This window comes from Amphiura filiformis, chromosome 20 (genome assembly GCF_039555335.1).
Source record: "Amphiura filiformis chromosome 20, Afil_fr2py, whole genome shotgun sequence".
Classification (NCBI taxonomy): domain Eukaryota; kingdom Metazoa; phylum Echinodermata; class Ophiuroidea; order Amphilepidida; family Amphiuridae; genus Amphiura; species Amphiura filiformis.
Genome location: NC_092647.1, coordinates 31312952 through 31339758, shown reverse-complemented (window position 1 = coordinate 31339758; position 26807 = coordinate 31312952). Strand labels below are relative to the sequence as shown.

The 26807-nt window shown below is 37.0% G+C and overlaps 1 protein-coding gene across 1 annotated transcript; it reads right to left on the bottom strand.

Moving 5' to 3' along the window:
- On the bottom strand, positions 1-26540 carry LOC140142513 (endoplasmic reticulum junction formation protein lunapark-B-like). Its single transcript, XM_072164501.1, has 11 exons — positions 26426-26540; positions 20242-20471; positions 14917-14975; positions 14452-14492; positions 13931-14039; positions 13335-13457; positions 10940-11113; positions 9009-9134; positions 8289-8423; positions 3489-6408; positions 1-2930 (listed from the first exon to the last, which is right to left on the bottom strand). Exons 1-10 carry the CDS (start codon positions 26450-26452, stop codon positions 6173-6175), a joined length of 1260 nt encoding a protein of 419 aa, XP_072020602.1. The 5' UTR covers positions 26453-26540; the 3' UTR covers positions 1-2930; positions 3489-6172.
- Positions 26541-26807: the final 267 nt, after the last annotated feature.

Here is a 26807-nt window from a genome sequence, read left to right as displayed (position 1 = left end):
TTCGAACCTGATCGTGAGACCAAGTACCGTGATTGATGATTGGTCAATTCTCAAAAGATGTGCTTGCTCCGTAAGCGTGTAGTCTTTGTGTAGTACGCTCGACGCAATATCTAGGCGAACCATATAAAATGTCTGAAAAACTCTGAAATTTGGAAAGTTCCTATACTTTTGTATAGAGGAATTGCAGAAAAAGAGATAAAAAAACCAAGTTGGCTCTCATGATCGAGGATTAGATATTTTGCCTATAGTAAATAACGAACATCTTCCACATGTCCTAGTTACTCATATCTCTTAATTATATATATATTTACCTCTTTATATAAGAGAAAGGAAGTAAACTAACACGATTTCAATACCAAACTTAATTTTTCAAACAATTTTTACTGTTTCAAAATATTGCAGAATGACTATGCACACCACATGTTACATCATACTGTAGGTGTTACTAACAATTAGTTCAATGCCTTGGTAAATATTGTTGTCCATCAAAATGCAAATAAATTACAACTGATACAATCTCATTTTGGTGATTAACAGAACACAATGTTCACCTATTTGAACAAGATCAATTCATGTGCACTTTAATTAAAGCCAGAATGTACAATTTTTGAAAATTTAATTTGGTAAATTTTTTACCCTGATTTTTAGGTTTAATATTTGAAATGTTTACATGTGTCCTAACTTACATATTAATTAGAATTGGCCAAATTTCTTGTATTTTTAGCACAAAAATCCAGGCATTAAATCCCCTATTGAGCTCCACAGGTAAGCAGCCAAGATAGTATAGACGAATCCAATGAGCTAAGTCATGGTCAGAATTAAGTCGGCCATTACTGGGTCCCGCCTGCACAAAACTGGTGTTGTTACTGCCCAATTGGGTGGATTAAATCTGCTTAAAAATCGATGTTGAATAGTATTGTGTTGTAAACTTTCATCATTCTTTTGTCTACATGTAACATGGGTGATAGAATGCAGTTTAATATCCCCGCCAAGGCCACATCATTTCACATTTTAGGTGGAATAGACCAAAGGGGGGACCCAGTAATGGCTGCCATTGAGGTGTAGGAATGCATGAAAATGGATTCATCTATAGTGGTTTCTTGCATGTTACCTCATCATTTTGGTTTTAAAAAGACCAGAAAACCTTGAAGGTTTTCTTCCTTCATGTCAGTTGTTGGCAAAGAATAATTAAAATAACACAAAAAAGAAAATGTATATTATGTAACACATTAATTTTCAGTGTAAACACCATATTATAAATCATATTGCACATCAAAAAAGAAACCTCAGACCACTATAAAGAACCTAACAAAACTAAATAGTCAATTCAATGCCAAGCATTTGTTTTTCAGTTACATTTGTACAATATACCATTATAGTCCAAAGGATCATCAGTCCGAAAAAACGATATTTTAGTTATAACCCTAACACTAACACTTGCCTTAACCCTAAACTTCACCCTAACCCTACCCTATATCTAAGCCCTAATCCTAACCCTAAATAGGCCGATGGTCCAAAGGGTTATCAGTCCAAAAACCCAATATTCTAGTTATAACCCTGCCCCAACCCTAAACTTCACCTTAACCCTAAACTATAACTTAAGCCCTAATCCTAACCCTAAACCAAAATCTAAGCATAACTATAATCCTAACACTAACCCTAACATACCCCTATCACTAGTACTAACCCTAATGCTAACCCTAACCGAAACCCTAACATTATCCCCAACCCTAATCCTGGCATAAAATGCCCAAACCCATAATTCTAACCATGATTTTTGGACTAACGGACTGTTCCCCAATATACATGGAGAAACTGACCAACATCTAAAGGAAAGTTGAGGCAAACTTGAAATAATTTTTGGATAGTCGAAAGTGGCATGAGCATATATTTTACAAAATTTTGAATTTTACAAATGTACTCAAATGTTTTTGTCATTCATAATAAGTCATCCGCATAGTGTACAAATTACTCCAAACGACACTTAAATAATGCAATATTTCATTTCTAACCATTGTTAAGTACAAAAAGGATAATGCTACAAACACAAATTTAAATTAATATATGTGACCCATCACATCGAAACACGGCAGTTGTCGTCAAAAATGAACTTGTAGATTTCTTTACCAAACTAAAGAACTGTTTTTAAGCTTTAAAATGGCACCTCTTCCATTAATATCGCATGTAGAATGGCGATTTTATGCGACAAATGCAGTTCAAATTTCTTATCATTTTCTTTATAATTCGGGGCACATTTTCTGTATTATCTTTAAATGTGGGTGTCCGACAACTGCCGTGTTTCGCTGTGATGGGTCACATATACAGTCCAACCTCTTATATCTGGACATGATACCAGGAACATGCTGGATAATTGAAGTATGTGTTTTTCTGCACTGAATGTCTAAAGTGCTCAATTTGGAAAACAACAGATTACTCAATATGGGGTAAGATCCTTGAATAATCAAGTTCATCAGGAATATTAGATATTATACTGTTGGTCAACTTTCTTTTAAAAGTTCAATAATTGACTCACTTTTACGACGTTTCATCTTCCGACCGAAAGACTTCATCAGTAATGTGATCAGCTACTGCATGGAACAAATTAAACACTGGGGATGAGATTGGGTGTTGCCAGAGGTGCAGCGGCTAGATCAGCACATTACTGATGTCTCCCAATCGGTAGGGGAAACGTCTAAATGATAAATTGTAAAACAAATTTACCAATAGTATGAAATCAACGTGTTAGCATTAAAAACATGTAATAGAGAGATGCAAATAAAAGTGGTCCGGATAAGAGAGGTTGAACTGTTATTTCCCTAATAAAGGCACATTGTATTTTGCTGAGATATTAACTTTTTTACTGAAAAATAACTTTGTCGTTTCATTTAACACCCCCACAGTGAGTCTCATTTCATGCAGTAAACAGTTACCTCTGATTACCGCAGAGAAACACATGTGTCACCTCTTGTAAGCAAATTCAACTGGGACTCGCTACATGTTAGACGACTAATCCAACAGTCTTGCATGTTCTACAGGATCCAGTATGGACTAGTGCACATAACTCCCCCATCTTGTATTCAAAGGGCAACTCACATATCAGCAAGAACTGGTCACCCATTGAAATTTGTCAACTTGCTTATTCCTACTATAAATGCATACGAATATGCATTTTACCCAAGAGCCATTACAGTTTGGAACAGGCTACCACCAGCAGCAGTTCCACACATCGCACCATCTGTGCCCGTTTTCAAGAGTGTTGCAGCGCCAGCAATAAGGGAGATGCAGCCTCTTCATGGACTACATATCCTTTAAATGAATTCGCACCTTGTATATAGCGCACCATTTTGTTTTCCGTTGGATTATTTGGATATGCTTTGCACCCTATGTTATTTTTTGTACGTCCACGGGCTGTAGACGTCTGATGTACTTTTCATCCTAGTATAGCTGAGATCAGCTTTTAAGGATTACGGAACCAAGAAACCAAGAACCTCCTTGATCAAGTTTAGTTAAGAGGTGCATGGTTGCCGTGTGCAGATGTGCATGGTTGTCATACCACATAATGAGTTTGAATTTGCAACTTTTCAAATCGCATCAAATTCCCCAATTCTCAACCGTTCTGATTTCGTTTTACACAAATATGTGGTATCAAATCTGGCAAACAAATTCTCCAACTGTTCATATCAATGTTATAGCTTTGAGTTAATTGTGCTCAAAGTTAAGGTCACTCAAAGTTGTAGACACACTTTTCTTTTCTTTCTTTCGTTTTGTTTTTGATTTCTTTATTAGCTCCACAAAAACCAGAAAACAGCCTTCCACAGCATATCCAAGAATTTAATTTGTCCTGTACTATGTAATTCAATTCATAGGTTGCACCTGCATGCTTATGAAAGGATACTGGCAATTTGTGCACATTAATTTGCAATGATACTGGCATTGGTAACATACATCATCCACATAAATATATAGTCATATCTTTAAATATAAACACACATGTATTCTGATGATTCTCAATTTCAGTTCATTCTTGTTTTTATGAATCGTGTCGACAGTTGTTGCTGCTTCGATGCTTGTTGTTGATGAACTATCAACTAGGTAATCAGAATTAATGGAGATTGTGTTGGTCAATATAATTACATACAACAATTCACATGTCATCACAATTAACAATAGTCAATTGATTTTATTAATAATAAGGATCGACTACGCATCGACACTCTATCAAAACTAAAACTCGGTGTGTAGTGTATGTACCATACAGTTACCATGCCAAATTCAACAGCCTTACTCGCACGATAAGAAAAATATGGCAGTAATGAAAGTACAGACATATTTTTATTCTATCTTCAGTTTGATAATATATCTTGTCTTTATTATCAGAGTGATTTCACCTTTGTCATTTGTATGCTTCAGTAGCACATCTGTGCTCATTCTAAAAATGCGATAAAAATTTCTTGAATTTCGATTAATTTTAGTATGTTCTGGTTTGGCAAATAACTGACTATCCCTTTAAACATTGACTGCTCAGTGCCAGAAGTGGGTAAGTGCAATAGTTGCCATGTGCAGCTACCATGTGTAGATTAGTACAATATAATGTGTGTAAATTGCCAAATGTTCACAGGGCAGCTATTGCACATCTGGCACTGAGCAGTCAACATTTTCCCTTTCACATTGATGTTGCATGTGCACTGGCACAGACACAGAATATTTGCTGTAATCGTACATGCACACATCAGAATTTTGAAAACAAATACATTATTATTATAGGTAATTACAACATTTACTCCATACAGGATCAGAAATTTGATAAGGATCCAAGAATCCATTTTCACAAAGATTCTCCAGGATACATTTGTGAGAATCAGAGTAGATTCTCAGAAATGTATTAGGGACACAGTTGAATGGGATAGAATACAAATATTCTTGTTAAATCAACTTACCTGAATCCAAATAGATTCTTGCACTATATACCAAAATTCTGATCCTGCTGTACATCTCCTTTTAAAGGTTTCCAGATATGCAATACACAAACATTTCATATTGTTTCGGTTTGACTAAATTTTGCATGTTTCCTTTGCTTTTTCTGTGAATTACAAAACGGACATAATTTGAGCAAGAGCTTCAAATACAGCAAGTAGCTTGCTAGTTCAACAACAATAGCTTTCATCACTTTCACTATTTACATAATACCAATATTTTGCAAGCATGGTGGGCTTCATCACCAAAATGATATTCTTCTTCACAGCTTTATACCCAATTTTTAGCCAATATCACATTCAATTTTTGGCTGACTCACATCAATACACATTTTGTAACATGCCACTGTTCCACTCTGAAGCCACCAACTGTATTTTAAGCTTCTATTTTAGGATACATTGTAATATGTAACTTTTTATCAAACACTGTATGCTTTTAAAGATTCTAATTTAATTTTTCCACAGCAGCTGCAGTACAAGATACCTCATCACTCAAAATATCCATGGTGATCAAGAGCTTTATACATAGATACCGTGTGAGAAAATAAGACCCTAGGTTATTTTTTCCCCTGTGCTGTCAAGGTTTGCCATTTAAGCAAATGCCAAACAACACAATACTGCATGTTTATACCCTACAAGCTCAATGTGCATCTTCATTGATGATACAATTAACATACATGTATAAAGGATCATTCTACCCACATGGTTTGGTTTCCGCTTCTGTGTCCATTTCCTTTCCACTTTGGCATTTTGTATGAGTCCATGTGACAGCTTCTGAATGAGATTCACACAAATCATATGACCCTACATACTGCTTACATGATAATCACATGTTGACAGTGGGATATCACATGCCAAGCACATGATACCCACATGATAGCTATATGCATTTCAAAATGTGTTACACATTGAAGGCCATATGATACCCACATACTGCTCACATGATAATCACATGTTTACAATGGGATATCACATGCCAAGCACATGATACTCACATGTAGCTATTTGCATTACAAGACGTGTTACACACTGAAAGCCATGTGATACCCACATACATGTACTGCTCACATGGTATTCACATGTTGACAATGGGATATCACATGTCAAGCACATGATACCCACATGGCAGCTATATGCATTACAAAACATGTTACACACTGAAGGCTAAATATAAATTACTCCTCCTAATATATATTTCATCACCTTTGTAAGTTGTCCGTATTATTTTGAATAGCATCATTGCTAGCGTTTTCTTCAACATCAGCAGGCCTTTCCTCTTCTACATCTTCAGTTTCTTCTGCAGTTTCTGTGATTTCTTGTTCTACTTCTTCTGGTAGTTCAGGGATTGGTTCGGCTTTTGCAATGTCCTCTGTGTTGGCTGAGGATGTTGATGGTTCCCCCGATTCTTCCTGTTCCTGGATGGTTGCCGATGCTCCTAAAAATAAACAATCATAACAAGATAATAAGCAATAAGTGTAAATCCAGTTAATAAAGAAATTTTGTACAAAGTGGCATTGATAGGTAACATAATTTAGGATAAAGTTTTGTATTAAATCTTTTACTGGAACTTACTTAACTTACCTGACACCAACAGACTTCATCAGGCAACTGGCCCCCTAAGCTGATGAAGTGACTTCATCAGGTAACTGACCCGCTGAACTGATGAAGTCTGATGGTATCAGAATTAACATAACAAGTTGTAAAAGATAGATAAAAATTTAATTCATAAGTTTCTGATTTTAATGACTGGAGGACTTAACTATATTTTAATATAGCATACATTCTACAATTTGCCAAATAAAGCATCCTGCCAACCAAAGAAAGCACCATTCCAGATGAGTGGCAATCCAAAAGTCCAGACTGCTACATTTCTCACTGGACTGCCTGGATATACTAGTGGGAATCTGGACAGTCTGCGATTTTGGGGGTAAAGACTTCATTCAATTTGATTTATTTGCCAACTAAAAATAAGCTCTGAACTCAAAACATATAAATATGTAAGGGCACTTTGATTTTTAATCTCATCCTATTTATCAGTGTGTAACATCATCAGAATGCGCACAATCAGAACAGACTGCCTAATTTTTAATGAAATGTTTTCCCCACAAATCTGCACATGGAATTCAAGTCATAATGTTACACAATTTGTTTTTTTATCGTAATTCTCAACTATCTTATAGTATGATCAGCTCGTAATCGGCAGGCCTTATAACATCGGATTAATATCAATATATTTATTTGGGAATTGTCTTGTGACATCTTGCCAGAAGTATCACAAATTGTGACACAATCTGGTCCATGGGGGCCAAAGGAGGCATTTTTGAAAATTGATTTACTATAATAATTACATTATACTCACAACAAGCTATAATTTAATGAAAACACTAAAGGCATAGCATACTTGGTTCTGAGGCTCTGAAGTTTTTTGATGTCTATTTTCTTATGTATTTTATTGTTTTTTACTCCATATTTTTACCATTATCTCAGTTTCAAATTTGCCGCCTTTGGCCCCCATGGACCAGATCGTGTCACAATTATTAATGGAAGTCCTATACTTTGTGTACTTTAACACACAAAATATAGACCAGGCAAATCAACTATATCACTCTTAAATAAAGTGGGTCTACTTTTCGGCGTAGTGGTAAAAGCCTAATAATTCCCGCCGATTACGAGCTGATCAAAGTATAGCTGACCAATTTTGAACATATTTATGTGGAACTCAGTCTAAGTCCATAAAATGAATTAGTGTTTATGGAAATTGGACCAAGTTGGTTCTTCTGTAGTACTCAAAATGCCATACAACTCAAAATGTTATACAGCTGATGTAAGAAATCATCACTTTGTATATTTCCAGAAATAGATAATTTTCTACCTTGCACATTGAAGGTTTTCTCACTCTGCTCTATGAAGCACTTCTTCAGTCAGAAAGAAAACTTAGGGAAAATTCTATAACACTAATCATCTGTGAATCAATGTTCTTAAATAATTCCACACCCCTCCACCTTTCAGAAAATTTGTATGACCAACTTTTAACACAGTGCATTTACATAACAATTCATGCTTACAGCAGGAAAGTTGAGACTTTCCTGCTTACAGTAACCAAAGTGTCCAGTACACATGTTCTGAACATGATGTTCATTCAAGTGTATCGTATTTTCCAGTACTTTTATTATTTTACTATTTTCCACAACTGTTTTCAAACAAATTCCAGGTTTGAGGTTTCCAAGATTAAAGAACCCAGTGAAAAGTAATTATTGTTAAAAACAAAGCCAGACCCACATGGCCTCTGTACACTCTATATCAATCATGTTTTACCTTGCTGAGTATTTTCTCCATCACTAGTAGTAGCCTCTTTATCACTTGCTGGTTGAACACCACCAGTCTCTGTATCAGACTGATTATCTTCACTGCCACTTCTGCTCCCTGCTGATCCTGCAGAGTCTCGAGCAGCTACATTGAACAAAGAAGATACATTTACAGTTAATAGCAACAATATACATCATTATATCACCATCACCACCATCATCATCATCACCAAAACCATCACCATCATCATCACCATCATCATTATCATCATCCCCATCATCATAATCATCAACAGCAACAACTGATATACATTTCAAACTAGTGCTGTGCACTTTGGCTTCCATCATATTCATAGGTTCTCAAACACAATCTTGTTGGTACTACTTTATCTGAGAATTAGGTGCAAACAGTTGATGACATAGATTAGACTTGAAAAATTGAGTTGCTTTCCTGTCTGTGCAGAAGCTGACCCTTATCTAACTGAGTAAAATTTAAAGTCATATATAATCACCAATCTTTTCATACATTGGGGTTTTATTTAAGAAGTATGCATCCACATTTTACAATGTTGTGTGGTAAAACCAAGTTTGAAAGTGAAAATGTACAAAATAAATACTATAAAACAACTAAAAACCAACAATCAAATCAAACATTCCATCCCACTTTGAAATACACTAGGGACCAAAATAATAATATTGTTACTCTTCAAAGTTAAGTTGAATTTCTTACCATTTGCAGATGTTCTTGGTGCCATTGGTGTTGCTAATGGTGTTGCTGTTGGCGTTGGCAACTGAGGTGCATTTGGCCTCACTTTCTTTGATGGATTAAATGTATGACAGTAAGCACACTTAAAAGCTGAAAATAATAGAAAAAGACAGCATTTTGGTGAATGTTTACACTTGTTCTCTTACCTGCTTCTACATGTAACATAAAACTATTCGTTACCTCTGTTTGTTCACGATATATGGGAAAATATCTATGGTTTGGTGCAGTGTTTCATGAAGCCAAAGGATGAATGGAATAAGGCACCAGACCATAGATATTTTCCCGTATTTCGTGAGAACAAACAGGGGTAACGATTTTATCCTTTAGTGAACATGAATTCTATTATCTTCCCACTTGTTCGTAAACTTTGCTGAAGTAGACCAGTTTCTTCCTTGCATTTTAAAAAGGAAGGTTTTATTTCAAACTCTAATGGTGACCCGCAGGTCAAATTGCTAGAATTGTACATTAAACACACCTAAACAGACACAATGCAATTTGCAGGCAGCAGCTTAATCAGCGCCAATATTGCAACATTGAAACAAACAACTTACAAACATCCAATCCAACCCCCACCCACCCCCAGTAGGCAATGAGGATAAAGTGCCTTGCCCAAGGACACAACACGTTGGCACGAGCGGGGCTTGAACTCGCAACCTATGGATTATGAGTCGGGCGCCTTATCCACTCGGCCACACATGCTGCGCGTGAAGTATACACACGAGTCTTAGGATATCGCAAGCATTTTAGGATTACGCAGATAATATGGAAAATATTACCTGCCTCTATGCTGGTAATACAGATTTTTATCCAAGTGGTGTTTGACCAATGAGATTACATCAGAATTCTTATCAACTAAAGGATAATATAGCATATTATGTGTGAGATGCAGCTGAAGAGCATCCTACATTGTATCTTGCAAGATATTGAAACTTTCAACTACACTAACTGGTTTATCATTTTTATCATTTAAGGCTAGTCAGATGGCAGAAGCCATTATGTTTCCAGTTCAGTGTATCGTACTTCTTCCTAATACATTGATCTTATAGAAAATGAGTCAAGGAAGCCAATAATCACATTCATTTCCACAGGTCTTGTGGTTCTTGCATTTTCTCCCTACCAAGAAAAATCATGCACATGTGGTGGAAATGACACCCCCTTTATCAAGCTTTGGGATCTCCTTTATAGAATCCATACAATTCCTCTCGTGTGGCAGCTTTATTTGTCTCAATAATTGAGTGCAAACACCGCCAGATCATGCCCCCATCGGACCCGCCTTAAATGTATGTTGTGATTTCTGCACGACAAATTACTGACAAACAGCTCATTATAAAACAGGAGATGGAGGCAGAGTCTTAGCCAGAAATCAGAAACCACCCGTCCAAGCAGATACCAAAATTTGACCCTCAAATATAAAACAACTTGTCTATACCCATTGGAAGGGTCACTAGGGTCAAATATGTCATGATTTGGCCTTTACATGTCACTCTGAATTAGTCTCAAGTTCATATAACCTTAAAATCATCTGTTTTAGAGCTATCACATCTGTAAAATCCATTAAATCCACCCGTCTAAAATTAGATTAGGCCGTCTTAAAGACGGGTGGACGCATGGCTGGCTAAGACCTTGGATGGAGGGATGAGTTAACAACACAAAATGGCATTGCTTGACAGAGAATAGCTCAAGACAGAATGGATTGGAAAGTTGGTGAAGGGGCCTTCCTCCTGCAGTAGAGTGAAGTAGGCTAAAGAAGAAGCTCATTGCTACAAAAGTCTACATAACCCATGGTCACAATTATAATACGCATATCACTTGAAACTTTTAAAAATGTGATCCAAAAACATTTCCAAATTGAGAGATTAGCTGCTAGCAGCAGAAATAATATGTGTCCAACTTACCTAAGTATTCAAATTCTTCCTGCATGGCCATTCCGTTATGCGAGTAGCAATGTTTACAAATCAAAGCGTATCGGCTACTTGGGCCATCTCCAACCACTAAGTCAACCAGTTTATCAAAGGTTCCTCTTTCTCTTGGCAAGATTGGTCGAGCTGTTGATGGTGGCATCTGTGGTCCTGTAGATTCAAATGCTACTTTTGTCAGATTTGAACTGAGCATTTTGGAAGAATAAGGGGATCTACATTCATACAAGTGACTATTTTATACTAGATAAAACTGCGCAGGAAGTCTGCAACTATTTAAGGGGATCGACAAATCCAACAAGCCACATTCTGTTCAGAATTCATTCGGCCATTATTGGGTCCCCCCTCCGCACCAATTAAAGCAGCTGAAAATTTGAATGTTCTATTATATTGTGTTGCAAACTTCCATCATTCTTTTGCCTACATGTAACACAGGTGATGAAATGCAGTTTAAAACCCTACAGAGGCTGCATCATTTCACATTTCAGGTGGGATGGACCAAACGGGGATCCAGTTATGGCTGCCAAGTGTACGAAGGAATGCATGAAATTGGATTTGTATACAAAACATCGCTCTGATGGTAGGTATAAATGGTTGTGGAATCAATCTAGAGACCTGTCCCCCTGTCATCTTAGAACTGTCCTCCCAAGTGGCTGCCAGATTTCAATTGATTTGCAGTTCCAGTTGGTTCATATCATTAGAAAAAAAAATCCTCATCGACTAACCCTACTTGGCAAATCTGTCTGTCTGTAGAATAGGGTTTTGTTTTTCACTTAACAGTCAATGATTGGAGAGTTTGACTGTATGGACACTTGTAGCTTGATGCATTTGAATGAAGATTTCTTATTTATCAAGGCTGTCATTTTCTTCCTTTTTGCCATATTTTTTCATATGAAAAAAATACTTCATGACTTTTTTATGCTTATTCTTCACTTTTAAGTTATGCCTACAATTTTGGTAATGATATCACTTAATGGTTCTCTGATAGTGCCTTTAATACAACATGAAATTGTTACTTTAGGGTTTCTCTACTAGATGTCAATTTGTACCTACATTCCTTCCCAAAAGGTAATATGCATATTGCATAACAATAAATACAGTTCAGGAGTTATATCCATCTCCTTTGTTACGCAATACGGATATTGTATTGAGGGAAGGAATTTTGGTACAAATCGACATCCGGTAGAGAAACCCTAAAGGTGCGTATTATATTAGCTAGTAAATCAAAGGGACAATATTTTTTCAACTTCTATCTCCTTTAAGGGCAGAGTAATGGGAGAGAACATGGACGTTTTCGAGCTTCATTATTTCTGAATTGTATGTCCAAAGTATATAAAACTATACATTTTTGGAAAGGAAATCGGTCAAGGAATCCCATGGTGATGTCAGATTTGTTCAAAAATCTCAAGTTTTTGAAAAATAACACAAAATCACTTTTTACCCCAATTTAGAAAAAAAAAATCCGTTCGAGTAAAAAAAAATTCAGTTAGCTTTTCATGAAGCAGAGACATGAACTTGGGGAAGGTTTTTTTAATTTTTTTGAAATTCGTCTATTTTTTCGAAATATTGAAATAACACGTGAAAAAAGCCATTTTGTCACTCTATTAAGCTAAAAATTGCACATAATGGTGTATATTTTTGTTTAAAACAAATATTTTGAAAAATGAAAAAACCTTCCCTAGACTTTGATGAACTCTAAAGGATAGTGCAAAAGTTTACCCTTTGCTTGCATATTTTTCGAGTTATCTTGTCACAAAAATCGCATAATATTGTCAAAAGTGAACTCTGAGAAATCGACGTTTTAGTAAAAAAAGGCAAAATTATGCACAAAACGTCCTTAAATTTTAAAACGGTAAGACTTTCACACTTGTAAAAGCTGTATATGGTGCATGGTCTAAATATGCATCTTTTGAATCTATAATCTCTGCTTTCAGTGCGCCGAAATTCAAAATAATTAAAAAATCTAAGTGGCATTTCGACTGCAAATTTTTGTTTTGTTTACACCACATTTGCTGGTGTTAACAACATACCGAATGCGCCTTGACTGCATTGGACATACGCGCAGAGTTGCGCCACGTCACGCTACGCAAATCGCAAGCGTAATCACAATATTTCGCATTCAGCAATTCTGACGCATTATTTCCGCCAATTTACTAAGCTGTCTTGAGCCATGTGACTTTTTAGAGTTGAAAAGAGTGAAATAAATCAAGCAAAAATACGAATAAATATTAGCAAGTTGTATTTTATCAGTTTCAAGTGAAAGAATACATCTTAGTGTTGATAAATATCAAAAAATCTCAAATTCGGGCATGGACGAATGTGTCTCCCATTACTCTGGCCTTAAATGGACAATATGTACTAATTAAATACTTACTAAGCATGAGTTGTTGTTGAGGTGTAAGCATTGGGGCCAAACCTGGCTGTCGTGGAGGTGATCGTGGCATATTTGGTGTTCTTGCTCCTCTTGCTGTCATTGGTCTTTGTCGCAGTCTCGGTACTAAAGCAAGCAAATATCAAATATAACGAGATGGATAAAATTGTTTGATGGCACCGATTTTTAAATGAAAATCAACAAAACGTTTTCTCAAGCTTACAAAATGAAATGTGTGTAATCATTGTAATGTTATATCATATTTCAAACACCAAATATATCAGTTAATCAAAATATTTTGTTCATTGTGCATAAAACAGGTTAAACCTTGGACTAGGTATAACTGCCAAGTCCATTTAGCTTCCTCGACACAGTAGCATCCGTGTGTGATACACACAAGCAGGCGCAACTGTCTCAACGAAGCCAAATGGACTTTAAGCATATTTTGACTCAGTCTTGAGTTAGACCTATGAACAAAAGAGGTTTAATGTGCAAAGTTAAACCAAGTCTAGAGTTAGACATGGTCTAGCTTAAACCACTTTTGTGCATACAGGCCTATATGTTTACCCAAATATATAAAGAACTTAAATGAATCCTACCAGGAGTTGTTGTTGCTGGTGTAGGCTTTGGTTGTGGTGGAGGTGGATCAAATTTATCCAATATTTCTTTGGCTTTCTTGTAACTCTCTTTCTCTTTGACCTCTTCAAGCTGAAAAAAAAAGATGGTTTCAATAGTTATATACATATCAAATATCAATGCATGGCTACATGCACTTTATCATGATTATACTTGTTTAAATGTTACTGAACAATATAATGATCAAATTTTACATCTGGAAAGTGTATGAATGTTAAGTAGTGTCAACTAATCAAAAATCTTGAATATACTGAGAAAATCCTAATAAAAGTCAGTATTTTCCTAAAGGATAAAATCCTGAATAAATTTGCATCCTTAATCTATTGTTCTTTATATCACCATAATTGCCTGGCAGGTGAGTAGGTAGATATTGCACATACTTGATGTACAAATTGTGAAAGTACTATATGCATGACAACTTAAATGCAAAAATTGGTACTGTATTTGAGATATATTTATAATATATACCGTACTTAATACTTACTATTTTCTTCTTCTTGTCTCTCAATTCTTCAAGAGCAAGTTCTGTAACACAAACAAAAATATAGCAACATTAGTGAGTTTTATATGAACAAAAAAATCAACTAATTAGTTATTTGGAAACTTCATCTATATCAAAGTATTACCATTTTCAAGCAACCCATTTTTGATGCTACAAGTTCAAAACCTCTGGCAGCTTTATTTGCCTGGTGGTTTTCATCTGTAGCAAGAATAGAGATGCTCTACATATAGCTCAGCTGACAAGGTTGTTTGCTGACAGGGGTAGTTCTAGCCTCTAAAACTTAGTGGTATGGGCCAGGATCCTTAGATTCTTTACTACATGAGAAGTTATAAATTTTAGGGGTCCAGGTGGTGAAAATTGGGGAGTCCTGGACCCCCATATGCAGGACCTGTTTGCTGATGCCTGGTGGGCTCTGAATTCTCTGAAAACCCCAAAAACACTACTTACGATTTTTGTCTTTTCTTTTCACAAAGTACCATCTCAGCAACTTCCTGATGGCCCAGATTCTGTAAAAGAGAATTTGTACATACCATATTGAATAATACCATGTAAATTTTGTGCACTTATTCTCTTTATAAATATTGACATTCTCAGTAAAAGCAGTTTTTAATGTCAATCAATTTTCAGCAGTATGGGCACTTGAGCTTTTGGGCCTATGATTTAGAAATGCATATGTGCACTCTCCCTTGAAGAACGGTAATCAACTCATACATGTATGGGAGTCTTTTTTTAGATTAAAAAAATGATAATGCCATTTTCAAACTTTCTGAGTTATGGCCACCCTATATCTGCCATATAATGTAAGCCTTGAAAATTCAACTGTAAATTAATGAAAATATGATAAATAGCACATATCCTAGTTGTTTTTAAATATATTTATCTATATGTCAAATTGAAAACAATTAAATATTGGTTTTTGAGCTGATATTTTCATATGAATTGAATGAAAAAAAGGTTCCCAGTAAGATGCATTCCTCCATCATGGAAGGATAACAAAACTTTAACCGCCAACAGCCGATAACAAAATAACATGATCAATATCTGAAATGTTCGGACCATTTTCCAGTTTCTTATATTCGCATAAATTTACAAACAGTTACACATTAAACTATGGGATGGGACGCATAAAAATATGTTCACTGGCTTTTAAATTCGCAGTTCTGAGATTAACCTAAAAAAATCACAATAATTTGATTAATTTCTCACTTTCTTTCAAATAAAAGACCTTGTGAAAAATGTTACATTAATTTACTTAATTAAGGTTAAACAATATCTTTTCAGGCTTTGTCAGCTCAAAAAATATATTATCATCTTACACGTAAGAAAACATGCATACCAATCATGTGAATTTTAAAAAAGTCAAAAAAAGTGTAAAATGACCATTTTAGCTTATTTTGTCACCTTCAGTCATCTCCTATTGTTCAATTTGTTTACCGATGCTTGGTAACAAATTTGATTGACAGGCAGTAGCTTGTCATCTGTCATGCGCAACACAATTATCTCTATTATAAAACATACTATAAAGATGTCAGCCTCGTGTCAAATCGCCCGTCAAATCGTCTGCAGTTGCAAGCTCGACCGGCCCAAGACGCACTCGGCTTCAAAGACACTGCCCCATTGTAATGCAGCCAGAAAAACCCGACCGACCCTGTATAGTTTTTGAGGCCTGTGATTGGTTTTGGGGGGGGGGCACCAGGGGAATCGAGTGGGGAACATCTCCAATTTTAAAATGAAAACCTTAGAATACTGACTGGATGAGTCGGCTAGATAATGGTACTCATTTAACATGCATGTGGTCAAATCTTTTATATTATTGAGAACACCTTTTCAAGCTTTTTTCATGTCCAAAATTGATGAATTTTGATCCGTTATCGGACAGCATGTTATACTCATAATACTGATTGTGTCGGGTTTTGCGTTCAAAAACTCATCTCTTTTTCCTCAATGAATATTACCCAAGGAAGAAGTATGTAATGTGTATTAATGAACGATGACGTTTGAGATGATGCTATACTGATGTATATAGGCCTATGTATACTCTAATATCAAGTCATGTTTAAGTCTAAATGGAAGCAAATTTCGGTCAAAAGGTTTGATATGAACCTTTTAGCGGTATCCTTTGGCTTTATGTGGCTGTCGGGTGGACTTGGGGTGGGGGTGGGGAAGTTGGTTGGGGGGGTGTGGGGGGTGTGTAGGCCTTTGTATTTCCCTTGGGATAGGCCTACTATTTTAGTCCCAATTTGTAGTGACATCACTCTGTATGTTTAACATACCAAATTTTACAAATTATTCTGATCACACAATGTATTCTTCATGCACATTAGTACTCCCCCCCCCCCACATGGACCCCCTCCCACATACCCGAAGGGGGGGGGGTCAAAAATTTAATGAATCATTGTTTTTATATTGCCCATTATATATATCAAGTTCAGTCATGTAGGCCCATGTTATTAGGCAACAAAAGAACTTTGAAGAATGTCTCTCATGTACAAAAGTATAGGAAACTGCAAATTTAAAACCACTTTTTTAGGGTGAAGGAAGCATTTATTCAAAAAAAAGTCTAAAACAGGTTTTATGTCAAAAATGGTCTCTTTTGGGGTGCTAAATCTGCTAAAATGTTTGTTGTCCTGAAATTTTAACTAAAAGCACACTGATCGTCAAGGCCCATGATGGGGTGCCGGTTGGTGGGGGTGGGGTGGGGTGGTTTAGGCAGTGGATGCCAAGCACAAAAATGATTAATTATTGCCTTTGTTGTTTGCTTCACATATATCAGCATCAGCCATATTGGTCATGTAATAAAGCCAAAAACAATTTTTTAAGAGTGTCTCTTGTGCATAAAAGTATAGGAAACTCGTAACTTTAAAGCATGTTTTCTGGCAGAAGGAAGCACTTTTATTAAAGTGTAGAACAAAGCCAGGAGCTTTGAAATGTTCTTTTTACCCTCTGAAATGGCCTTTCCTGTGGTGCTAAATGGGCAGAACCCATCTGGCTTCAGGGGGCTTCACCCCCTTGACCCCCACCGGGGGCCCTTAAGCAGGCCCCGGACCCCGCCCGTGTTGGGCGAGAGCTTCACTTCGCTTCGCTTAACCATGCAAGTTCAGGATTTTTGGGGTCAGCCTGTGACATCTCTGAGTTTAGTCCCAATTTGTAGTGACATCACTCTGTATGTTGAACATACCGAATTTTACAAAATCTTCTTATCATACAATAAGCATGTTTTCTGGAAGAAGGAAGCACTTTTTATTAAAAGTGTAAAACAAGCCAGGAGCTTTGAAATGTTATTTTTACCCTCTGAAATGTCCTTTTGGTGCTAAATCTGCAGAAACCATATAGCTCCCGGGGCTTAGCCCCAACCCCCACCGAGCTTAGTCCCTTAGCGGGCCCGAAACCCTTGGCCGACAGCTCTTTTGGGGTTGCCAAAAATACCTACCGATTTTGCCAATTTGGTAAAATTTTGATGACCAAAATGTAGGCAGTCATATCTGATGACCACAGATAGTTTGTTTACCGGTGTCAGTATTTTATTCAAAATACTGATTTCAATACAATTTTAGTCTGCTTAGGGGGTAAGGTGTATCGGTGGTGGTTGGGGGTCATAAAATGCCAAAAAAAAAGGGGGGGTGGGGTTGCAATTTTATTGCCCGTTTTATTGACGTCGACTTTTTATAAAGTTGGAACCCCCTCTTCTGAAGAAAATGATTCTTATTTCACACAAAAATAATAGGCCCCTAACAAAAACAAAATAGTAGGCCTACAATAACATCATTAAAAGTGAAGTTACTTCCTTTCCCTACCCCATGATCGTACATCCCGAGGCACGATTGTTTTATGCTCGCACTCGACCAATCATGTGAATGAGAGGGAAATTAAGTAAAAAATATAAAAGGTAGGCCCACCTTATGGACCCGGGCCCGTTAAAAGCAAAGCCGAGCGTAACAGAGACCTTAGGCCTATCCGGGAGGCCTATAAAAGTGAAAACGAAAAAAAACCGAAAGGGCCTTTTTACGGGCTCCTCCGACCCTCAAACTCCACGGCCAAACTGGACCCTTTACCGCTCCCTTCTCCCCCCATTTTGGGATCCGTGCAATGGCCAACAGCAGTGTAGGCCTATAGGGGAGTAAAGTTATCATTTGATCTTTTACAGGAGGCGGAGGGGGCTTGATTTTTACACATACGGGCCTACATTATTCTCCTACCTCAGCAAGCACCAATGTATTCATGAAATTCCCTATTTACTATTAGGCCTAGGCCTATTCATTGAAGTTTTGCAATAATTTTCATGCTCTTTTGCTATTGTATTTCTTCTATGATATATTTTGTTCTTCTTTAATATAAAAAAATATACTTATTGCTTTACGTAGGCCTATTTATCTAATTTCCTTTATTGTATAGGCTATAGATTTATTTTAGAGAAAGGGAGCTCTCCAGTGGTGTATAGTCATAGGGGCATATTCCCCAATCGATCTGTCTTAAAAATTCCAGTAGGAAAATTGTCGAAAAAGCGGCTCGTGCCCTCCCCAATCAGACCCCGGTGCGCCCCAATCATGGTCGGTGCCCCCACCCCCATGTGATGAACCATACTCGCCACTGATCTGTGGCGTGGCGTCATAGGGGCACAGGGTAACATGTCCCCAATCAATCTGAAAATTTAGAAAATCCCATAGGAAAATTGTAGAAAAATGGCTTCTGCCCCCAAATCCCCCAACCAGACCCAGTGCCGCCCCTCCCCATCATGTTCGTGCCCCCCCAATATGGTGACCTCGCTACGCCACTAAGAAGAGAGGTGCAGGAGAAAGAAGTGGAGGCGGAAGAAAACGGCATAGAAATTGGAAACAGTTGTTTGTCATAGTGGTGCAAATTGGTATTGGGTCGAGTTAGTCTTGGCCATGCCGTTAGTGTCACCCGAGGTCGTGACCTCTTATATTTATCGTATTTATGAAACGTGTGTGCGGAGAAACATCTCGAGGAAATAATACAAAATTGTAAAATTTTCACCATTATGCTGAAATCATGTAAGTATTTAATTGTTGGCTGCAATGTCACACTAATCATTAATTACCATGCCCATTGTGCAATCAACAGATTGAAAGATAAAGCTAATACAAATGATTTTGTTCACGTGTATGACTTGTCATGGCCGTAACCCGAGTCTTGAAATCCGTGAAAATGACAGCATTGATGTGACAAAACACACAGATATTTCATTTTTTTTTTATCCTAGTAAAATTAGCATACCACGTGTGAGTTAAGAAGGTATCATAGAAATAATGTAGCTAAGAATTCTGGCGATAACATCAGACACAAAACGAATATTATTGTTGCAAAATGACAATAAAGTGGTACCAGATTTCACTCAAATTCTGTCAATGCATAAGCTTATAAAATGAAATTCACACAAGCTGTGTTTTAAATTGATAGGAACATTATTATATTGACCTGTTTATAATCTGCAGGCAAATCGAGAGAGATATCGGTGCTTGTGTCAATAATTTATGGCCGCTGTCACAAAAATCTTCATGCTCATGATACGTGAACAAAATTGAAACACTTTCAAAGTACATTTGTGTATGAGCTAGATTAATAAATAATAATTAACAATAATTCTTAGAATGTTAGCTTCGAGATGACCTATGATTTTTAGGCCTACGATGTTTATTTTCTGAGAAAAAAAATGGTTTAGGTGGCTGCGTAACAGCCAATTTGAACCTAGAACCATCCAAATTCTGTGTAACCTTAATGAGAGAAAACAAATTTTAAAATTAAAGAGCTTACAGCACTGGAGACAGTAGAAATGGTAGTATCTGCATCACCCTCTCCAAATAACTTGTTGGTGTAAAGTAGAAGTAGCAGAATAATACAGCGGCAACATAGAGAAGGACTGACCACATGATTAATTGACCAGCATAGTGCTTCTCTAGTTGTGTATTTCTGTGCTTTAGTTTGATTAGCGAGTCTATGTCCTTATCAATCTCTTCAAGAACCTCGAGGGTGGACTTCTTCCCCTGTAAAGACACACAAACAAACAAAATTATATTAAAAGTACAACAAGTAAATCTTGATATCAATACACCAAAAGCATTGTACACATACTTACTTTTTTAAGAAGTCTTTTATCATATTACTCTAACAAAGTTTGGTCAACTTGCCAAGAAAGGTCAAATTTGGCGATATTTAATCTCCATACAATCCTACATCACATATATAGCTATCGCTTATTGTTTTTATTCTAATGTTTGGCTGGTTCCTAAGCGTCATGCATGTGACACAGCTAATCTGGATCGGGGTGATGGGAAGGTCATGGTTAGTGTTAGAGGAGGTTATGGTTCTAAGGGTTACAGTTATGGTTAGGAATAGGGTTAGGGGTGCTATTTATTTTACTTGATTAACAAAGCCCTATGTAAATCTGTGCCATTTTGTGCCACTGAAAACACCATTTTTGGAGAAAATGGTGAATAAAACCAAAATTTATCTTCTTCAGATGCTCTAGTTTGCATTGACAACAAATTCAGTGCTTTAGGAACCAGAATGCAACATTGGCTTCACTTTTGAATATTTTTTCCTGTGAGATACATCTTGGTGTAAATCGTCATTTTGGTCCAAAAGGGGCATTTTTTGGGGGAAAATTCTATTTTGACCCAAAATTCATCTTCTGACAAAAGGGAGGCATGGTTTGACAAAAACTTTCAGCCTTTTCATGATCACATGTACATAACAATTCCAGTGTACTTATTTGCTGGGAGAACTTGCTAAAAATCATTGTTTTTGCCTAAAAATGGGCTCATTTTTACCATCTTAAGTTTGAATTTTCATAAAGAATTTCACAGATGTGTTGAAAATGATAATAACCAAAAATAGATAATATTACAATGAAATTAAAAATGAAACCAAAAAATTACCAGGGGCACAAAAATGATCAAGTCCCCCATCTTATCAGAAAATATGACCTAATGTTCCGACAGTAATTTGATCATAAGTAGGTAGCAAAATAGAAGATTGATTGGTTTTGGTGTCAAATTGTTTCTAAGGATTTCTCTCTTCCAATTTAAAGAACAATTCAGGTCAATAGAATCAACCTGTCCCTACCTAAAAGTTAGGTAGGGTTAAGGTAAGGACAGAGAAAATGCGCGAAGTACAAAAAGTCCCGAAATCTGCGCATTTTGGGTATAATCACGCATTATAGATCCAACCGCAAATTTTAAGATTTTCCCAAAACAACCATTTTTCAAGTACCGTACCGTACTCATTTTCCAAAAACTTGGAAGTTTTCACTAAAATCAAATGATCCATGATGATCTGCAACACAATCCATTTTTAGAATTGATAGAAAATAGATAAACCGTCGCAAAAAATTGCAAGAAAAATAAGTAACATTTTTTTTTAATGTTTTTAAATATTGTAAATACACACTTTTTGTGGAGAAAATTCACACATTTTGGAAAAGAAACATGCAAATTGGGCATTTTTGAAAACTAGCGCGCGCATTTTGCCCTCAAAAATCGTGCATTTTCCCTATTAGGGTATGACCTCCATCCCATAATCCCATCGCCCATGCACCATTCAAAGGCTTTCCCCCAAAAAGTCAACCGATTTCAAAATACTGAAGACAGTAAACATAAGTGCTGACTGTGCTGTGTATGTAACGTCGTGGTTTAATGTAGGCCTACATTGTACACTTTACTAGCTGTCAGAACGAGTAAATCTTTGCTCTACAAATAATTGCTTGCCCCCCTTCGGCTGTGCCAAAAATCTTTGCCCCCCTATGAGCGTACCGGTTCAAAAACCTTTGCTCCCCCTTTGACGTGCCAAAAATTCTTCCCCCCCTTACACATAACATGCAAAATTTTTGGGAACCTGAATTTAAAACCTTAAATTGCCTTACCATAAATGCGAGCGCAGCAAGCAGGAAATTTTGCATATATTTGAATGTGTTCCTAACATTTTCCTACACCTTTTTAGGGCGTAATTAGTTCACCACGTAAACTTGTATGGCTCAAAATTCGTATGGCTTCGTATTCGACTCGTATGGCTCGCCAATTGATAAGTTTACTGTCATTGCGTATTTTGAAACGGTTGACGTTTTAATGATCACTGATTCCCGGTCAGTTATTTTAGCTGTGTCAAGTGTATGACGCTGATGGGAACCAACCAAACAGTAAAAAAACATGATCGCCGATAACGATGTGATGGACAGCGATTAAATTTGGCAAAATTTGACATTTCTAGCCAAATTGACAAAACTTTGTGTGCGTAATATGATAAAAGACAGTAAGTAAGTATGTATAATGTGCATCGCTTTTGGTGTTTTGATGTTTTGGGAGACTGTGAGGGATCCCAAACAACGGGTGACGGAGCCTATTCAGTTATTCTTGACTGTGTAATATTCCTTCAACACGCTACCGTGTACACGTAATTCACTCGGTCGGACATCCAGGAACAGTGTCCCCTTCGCACAAGCGCGCGCATACATGTAGCAACCAGCTTGAGAAAGGGGAACTGCACATGCGCACACTAGTTATTTCAGGATATTTCCACTTTGTGACGTCAGCCCGACCAACAGAATTGGACAGAGTATCAGTTTGTGAATGAGGACAATGTATAAGTTCCTTGTTGAGGCTTGTACTAGGTATGTGACAAAAAAATTCAAAAGCAAATAAATCCTTTGTAACTGATATCATTGGAAAGGGTTTAAAAAATGCTTTAAAATGATACCAAAATTATTGCCCATAGTCAAATAATAATTAAGAGAGTTAGAGGATTTTTAGGTTTACCAAACATGCACAATTTTGGTCCATCATTATCCATTTAAAGCAATGGACAAATGCCATGAATGTGTGACCTTTTGTAAGACTGTCAATTCATACATTCACTCAGCATGCTCAGCTTTTCATGTCATGCATAGTTGATTGCACATTTTGGAATTTTCCGTCCACATCACCACTTTTATCATGTTCAAAAACAGTCAAGGTTTCTGTCTATAGATTTTGTTCATATTACACCTGGAAATAGATAAATATATGTACTAACATGACATGTTAGTGCCGTACTATTACGCTGACTTTCGTATTCGGCGAGGAGGACGATTTCGACCTCCTCGTTTGTTTACAAACAGAGAGGTAGACAAAGGGGCCTGTCAAACCTGTTCCGCTTGTCCAAATACTCAAGTATCAAAAGCATGGTCCACAATAGCGACTAAATCAGTGATTCACGCAACATGAATAGGGGATTAAAAAACTGTGAAGTAGAACCATGTGTTTCGTTTGTCCAATTTGCCATCAAGATTCCGAATGAAAACAGTTCAGACCCAGTACACGATAATGTCAGAAATTAATAATTTGCTGGGTCTGATTATTCGGACTAATGACATACATGTGTGTTTCAGAAAATGATGGATATTCCTTCATCAAAATAAATAATAGTTAAAAAAGCCAAAACTTTTGACCGCAAAATTTTTCAACTTCTGAAAATAGTACAACATTTTTTTTTAATGACCCAAAAGAGGAAACTGTTTAAAACCAAGTCACCAGTATTTTCTTTCATCCAAACAACCTAAAATGCAATCACTACAGTGACAATGGTGATATGAAAACAGCACTCAGCTTGTTCGAGCATATTCTCTAACACGTAAATGCTTTAGCATTTACTGTTAGAGATGGCTACTATGTCATCCTTGTGCATAGTCTGGTTCATAAAATTGTGCCGGAACGTAAACATGCTTCATAGTTCACAAACACACTTCATAAGCGTGTCATTATAAGCTTTATTCTATTTCATGTATTACGCCGTACCTTTTTACATTTTCGATACTTACGATCCTAAAAATTGGAAGCAAATAATAGCTGATTTTTGCTGACTGCACAGCTGACGAAAAGATGGCAGAAATTTAACCTCAACCTGTAGGGGCATTTGACGCAGGTAAATATTCATGAATAATGACTGGGAGGTCATAGGCTAACAGATTCTATAGATGAGAGTATCTTTACCACGTGAGCTTACTTGACGTGACCTGACCTTAGATTGCTGCCCTCAGTCAGGCGGCGGATGACATGCATGATAGAGAGAGAGCGGCAAAACTGCTAAGCCGTATGCACATGATGATGGCACTTTCCACACAAGTGCGATGAATTTCGCAGCTGCCGTGATCACTGATACGCGCCATTCAATTTGCACACTGAGTGATCGGAGCCTAACCAACACGGCGAATTACGTCAGAGTGACTCTCATCCAGTAATAATCAAATTTTACAGTATTTAATTAATTTGAAGGTTATTTTTGTAGGGTTCATTATCGAACCCCAACGGTTTCAACTTGTATTAATTAACATAGGCCTACTTGTTTGTGATATTTTAAGCGTTTTTTAAATTTCAAAATAATCCCATTCAATTACAAGGCTGACAAAGCAAATTTACTGAATTTAGAGATTGCACGGCGTTCACCACCTGCATCTCTCTGACCTTTTATGCTGGTTTCATACTACCCTGCCGCTTGACACTGAGCGGCGTGGCGCACGCGCATTGCAGACAAACGGACACAATAAAGGCTTGCCATTGGTTGAAACGCCCTGCCGCTTGCCGCAGCGGCAAGCGGCAGGAAAGTATGCTGGAGGCTTTACTTTAATTACTTCCTGACAAAATGGTGGCGCTAGCCGATGATCGCCGGAAAATATTGGAGCAATTTCTCCAGAAATAGTAATGAAATATTTACCTAAATGCACCTGAAATGACACATAGGACTGAGAATTACGTCAACAACTCGCATAGTAACAAATTGGTAGGTAAAGCTACGTACAATGCTCAGGTATAGGGGGTATTTCAGAATTGCCTATTGTTATTACAATGACATTACGTAACGGTAAGCTTACGTAATTTGTTTACCGACCGATATTCCGGGCAAAGGAACACTAGCCACGAATGCGAGGGCATCCGTGAGCAAATTCGTGGCTAGTGTTTCTCGAGCAACACTCAGCTGGCAGCCAAGAGCAATGCACAAACAGTCAATGGGACCACATCTATGCTCTGCAGGGTAGCTGATTGTCACATACCTACTTGTACTAGCAATGACTAGGTCTAGACTAGGCGTAGCCGTAGGCGTAATATTATAGAAATGGTGCCCAAAATATCTGTGCCAAAAATCGCTTGCCCCCCCCTTTCGACCTGCCAAAAAATGCTTGCCCGTTGGCCAGCCAAAAATCTTGGCTTTGCCCCCCCCCCACCCTGATACTGGCATGCCAACATGCAAATGTGAATATCATAATAATAATTAAAGGCCCTTTCAGTGATTTCACAGGAACATTAAAAAAAATGGAAATTTGTCAGAGTTGCTTAGAAATAAAGAATAAGTCTACAGAATTTCATTAAACCACTTTTCCCTGAATACATCGACAAATTAGTCAAAAACAGAAGTTTTAGAAAGCTTTTCTACTTCAACTCTGAGAAAATCGAGATTTTCGTACAGTGCGCCACCAATGTCGACTGGAAAAACTTCCTAGTCCAGTGTTTCTAACACGGGGAAGTAGAGTCTAAATTGATTTAAAACAGACGCTTTTAAGCTACAATTTTGTAGTAGAAAACAAAATAAGCAATTAAAGGTCACCGAGGCAAACTAACGGTCCATTCAAATATGAAAAACAGTTAAAATTGTGTATTTTGTTTAAAATAGTAGCTACTGATGTAATAAGTAGTAGAAACAATACATAGCAACGCGTGTTGGTGCGTGGAGAGTGAGCTTCTTTCGATCTCGAGTCGGACTTTTTGTACTGAAAGTCCAGAATCATGCAAATGCTTTATTTTGTCTAAAATACACGGCTTTCGACCGAACCACTAGCAGGCTATGTTAGCACATCTATGCCAATTACAAAGGTACCAAAATCTGAATTTTGATGATTTTTACGATCGTCCGGATGAGCAAATCACTGAATGGGCCTTTAATAAGATGATCGCAAAAAATTGAAAAAGCTTACCCGCAATTTCGCAAGAATTGCTCCCATATTTCTGATCAATTGCTGCTATGTAGGCTCTTGACTAAAATCGGCAGATAATTCAGTATTTTAACTACAAAACAAGAGAGTTTTGACTGTTGTAGACTTGTAGTAAATGAGAATCATTGGATTTTATAACACGTCAACCTGTCAGAAATTGGTTTTTATATTTCACAATCTGACATGTTAGAAATTCACGCAGTCTCTACTCGTCTATTGCGCTGTAAGTAAAAATACATCTCTCCTTGCACTCATTGAATGACTCCACAAACGTCTATACACATGTGTGAAAAACGCGTGCAGTTGATGAAAATTGTGTTTAAGTAAACAAATTATTTCTTTATCAATTAGCAATATAAATCCA

Bases quoted from the DNA above. Each gene is read 5' to 3' on its own strand.
- LOC140142513 (XM_072164501.1), bottom strand. From the start codon at position 26,452: ATGGGAGCAATTCTTGCGAAATTGCGG. The intron at 8,424-9,008 runs GTAAGAAATTCA...TGTTCAATGTAG, and splicing joins ACCAAGAACATCTGCAAATG to CTGCTCGAGACTCTGCAGGA. The intron at 6,409-8,288 runs GTAAAACATGAT...GTTTATTTTTAG, and splicing joins TGGAGAAAATACTCAGCAAG to GAGCATCGGCAACCATCCAG.